Below are 3321 nucleotides of genomic sequence, written 5' to 3'. Positions count from 1 at the left end.
CCTGTGTTGACGGGACGACCAAGTGCTGTGATCCCTTAAAAGGTTTGGCGACCGACGATCCACTCAATTTCACAGTGGACGCGTAATTTGTCTGATGCAATTATTTGAAACCTTATTCCTAAATCAGACGAATCTGGGGGCTAAGCCTCAAAATGCAAAAAGCCTCAAAATGTGTTTGCTTCAGCTGGGACACATCTTTATAGAGGTAGCAAGGGGGCAGGCTGCACAACACCTTTCATAGTTATACGCGGGAGCGGCTGACTCAAGGCGGTCACCAGAAACTGAGATCTCTCCTTTGCCGACATCGAGTCTGGACAAGTGTATGTCTCTGATTGAGGGGTACATCACCATCTTACCGACGCGGACGGTTGCTAAGCTGCGGAGTTTGTGTGCCTTGAACTCGCATTCGAGTATTCTACCGGTGTTCCTGAGAATGTCAGCCAAGCCAGACCCGAGTGCGTATTTGATTTGCTCACTGCGAGGGTCGTGCCGCAACAGGTAGAGACGTGTGTCATTCTTGAAGTAGCCGCTGTCGCCGAATGCATCAGACACCGTTAACTTCTCCTCCAATCCCGACCTCGACCTGTCGCGGCTCGTTTCCACAAAAGATACTACAATGAAGGGCAACGCCAGCAGAAAAACAAACGAAGCAAAAAGCCCAAACCGCCGAGCTAGATTCTGCGGCGACAGGATGAACAATAAGAAGAACGACAAGGCGTTGATAGCGGTTGTCAATGCATTCCATGATGTGTGGTATCCGACAAAAAGATTCGAGGCCAGCAGAAACCCCCAGAGACAGCTGACATTGTAGTACGAACTCATCTGAGTCATGCTGGCACTTAACCAGTGCATGTATGTCGCGGCCAGAATGGCAAGTACACGAAGACCATCAGACAATTCGCCCATCGGCATGTACCTTCGCTGAAGCAAACACAGAGCTACGCTGACCAACATGAGCTCTATGGAGGCTGTAAGTAGTCGCTCCTCTAGACGTCGTTTCATGCCGGCGATATTTGGAATGGAAGATGTGCGGAGGAAAATCGACAAATCTCAGTTCATGGACAGCAGTGTGGGTGTGATGTTTTCGACGTACTCAGGACGAGGAGCCCCTTATGGGTCGCAGACGACGCTGTGTTGTCGGTTCTGATGCGGGGTCTCCCGAGACCAAACGGCAGAAGCTGTCCGATGACGAACCGTTGTCGGACGCCCTTGTGTCGGTTCCGCTGGAACCAGTTGCCGCATCCGCCGAAGCTCCGTTGCTTCCCGGGACACCCGCATCTTCATGCCCCGATGCGCCTGCCCCAGCCATTACACTCAACGGGGAGGCGGTTCCCAAGGTCGAGACGGACGTGAAAGATGTCAAGGAAGAATCAGCGGAGTTCAAATCTGAAACATCCACTCCCAGACCTGAACATGGTCGCAACCTTATGAAGGTGATGGCGATGCCCAACCCTCCTCCGCCTATCCCCAGCGGACCACCCGCTTACAAAACGGCTTGGGGTCGCCCGGTTGAGGCGCCAGTTATGGAGACCTCGCCCTCGCCCTCTCCGTCTCATCGCCGCAAGAAACGTCATGTGGTCACAGAGGAACACATAGAGCCCATAAATCAGTGGTGGGCCAATGAATCTTCTAAGGATGATGGGCGCCAGTGGACATATTTGGAGCATAAGGGGATCGTATTTGGTAAGCCCTATGAGCCACACGGACGGCCTTTCAAGGTAATGGGTGTAGACATTATTCTGCCGCCTGAGGCGGAGGAAGCTGCCAGCTTCTGGTGTAATGCTGCCGAGTCGGACTACGGCACCAAGGAGAAATTCATTAGGAACTTCTGGGCCGACTTTCTGGCATCCCTCCCAGTGGACCACCCTATTCGCTCTGGCGTAGGTTTCGAACGAGCAGTGCAGTTTGAGGACTGCGATTTTACTGAGATGCTGAATTTCTTTAAATCGCGCAAGGAGGAGGAGACGCTTCGGAAAAAGAAACTCACATCCGACGAGAAACGAGGCGAGGCAGCTTCTCGCCAGTTGGTCGATGGGCCCAATGCCACTTGCCTCTACGACGGCTTGAGAGAGAAGGTGGGCGCGTTTAAAGCAGAACCGCCCAGCCTGTTCCGAGGTCGAGGTGCACACCCCAAGATGGGCAAATTGAAAAAGTGAGAGCGCTATGCGGGAGACACAGGCGAATATTTCCCGAAGAAGTCACGCTCAACCTCGCAGATGACGCCCCTGTTCCCATGCTATGTGAGACTATGGCAGGCCACTGCTGGAAAGACGTGTACCACGACAACACCGTGACTTGGCTATCCTTCTACCGGGACTCCATCAACAACTCCTTTAAGTACGTGTTCCTCAGCCCGTCTAGTGCCGTGAAGGGTCAGACTGATCATGCCAAATATGAGAAGGCCCGCAAGCTGCAACATTTCATCAAGGGCATCAGAAGGGACTACACCAGCAAGATGTTAAACGGGGACGCGGTGGATCGTCAACTCGGGTTGGCCGTTTACGTCATAGACGTCCTGGCACTGCGAGTTGGCAACGAGAAAGACACTGACGCGGAGGCTGACACTGTCGGTTGTTGCAGTCTGCGCAAGGAGCATATCACTACTGAGGACAACAACAAAGTGACACTTGACTTCCTCGGAAAGGATTCTATCCGCTACCTCAACACGGTGACGATCAGTGATCTGGCCTTTAAAACGCTCACCGGGTTGTTGAACAACAAGAAGCCCGAGACGGATGTGTTTGACAGGATAAGTCCCACCGTTGTGAACAGGTACCTCAAGGGTGGGGCTGTGATCGGTCAATTACGCAGAGCTCATGCCTGGCCTGTCCGCTAAGGTGTTCAGGACATACAACGCCAGCTTCACGTTGCAGCAGGAGCTGTGGAGAATTAATCCTCGGTCAGTGGACACGGCGAATCCGGAGGATCTCAGACGCTTCTACGAAGACAGCAACAGGCAGGTAGCCGTGCTGTGCAACCATCAGCGGGCTGTCTCTCGACAACACGACTCCAGTATGGAGAAGATGCAGAAGCAGCTGGAGGACATGTTGGAGGACATTCGCGAAGTCGCAGAGGCCGCAGCGTGGGTGAAAGCCGGAAAGAAGACGAAGTTCACATTCAAGTCCTGCATGAAAGATCGCGTGAGCGTCGCGAAAGAGTCTTGGACCTTGGACCAAGCGAAGAGGAAACAGAAGCAGCTGCAGTTGAAGAAAGAGAACCACGAGCTCAAGATGAAGCTCAAGGACGCGAACAAGGCAGTCGCCACCGGCACCTCGCGTCAACACTATTGCGATCCCCGCATCTCCGTGGCGTTCTGTAAGA

General features: G+C 53.3%; 2 protein-coding genes across 6 annotated transcripts; one reads left to right on the top strand and one right to left on the bottom strand.

Annotated features, from left to right (window-relative positions):
- Nucleotides 1–180: 180 nt before the first annotated feature.
- On the bottom strand, nt 181–1002 carry KVP17_004232 (uncharacterized protein; the record flags this gene model as incomplete). Of its 2 annotated transcripts, XM_068522249.1 has the most annotated exons (2): nt 198–328; nt 357–1002. In XM_068522249.1, 2 exons carry the CDS (start codon nt 1000–1002, stop codon nt 198–200), a joined length of 777 nt encoding a protein of 258 aa, XP_068376194.1. The 2 variants fall into 2 exon arrangements, with proteins under 2 accessions (XP_068376193.1, XP_068376194.1); XM_068522248.1 differs by having other exon boundaries at nt 181–1002.
- A 55-nt stretch (nt 1003–1057) lies between these two features.
- Nucleotides 1058–3321, top strand: KVP17_004231 (uncharacterized protein; the record flags this gene model as incomplete). Of its 4 annotated transcripts, XM_068522246.1 has the most annotated exons (4): nt 1058–1069; nt 1098–2152; nt 2179–2783; nt 2812–3321. In XM_068522246.1, coding segments are annotated over 4 exons (2182 nt in total), but the record flags the coding sequence as incomplete, so codon positions are not given. The 4 variants fall into 4 exon arrangements, with proteins under 4 accessions (XP_068376191.1, XP_068376189.1, XP_068376190.1 ...); XM_068522244.1 differs by lacking the exons at nt 1058–1069; nt 2179–2783; nt 2812–3321 and having other exon boundaries at nt 1113–2156; XM_068522245.1 differs by lacking the exons at nt 1058–1069; nt 1098–2152 and having other exon boundaries at nt 2234–2836.

Source organism: the organism of the source record quoted next (assembly GCF_019968985.1).
Source record: "MAG: Porospora cf. gigantea B chromosome Unknown PgB_NODE_2621_length_3321_cov_122.096, whole genome shotgun sequence".
In the NCBI taxonomy this organism is placed as follows: Eukaryota; Apicomplexa; class Conoidasida; order Eugregarinorida; family Porosporidae; genus Porospora; species Porospora cf. gigantea B.
The sequence above is the reverse complement of the archived record's forward strand: the minus strand, read 5'-3'. Positions and strand labels throughout refer to the sequence as shown.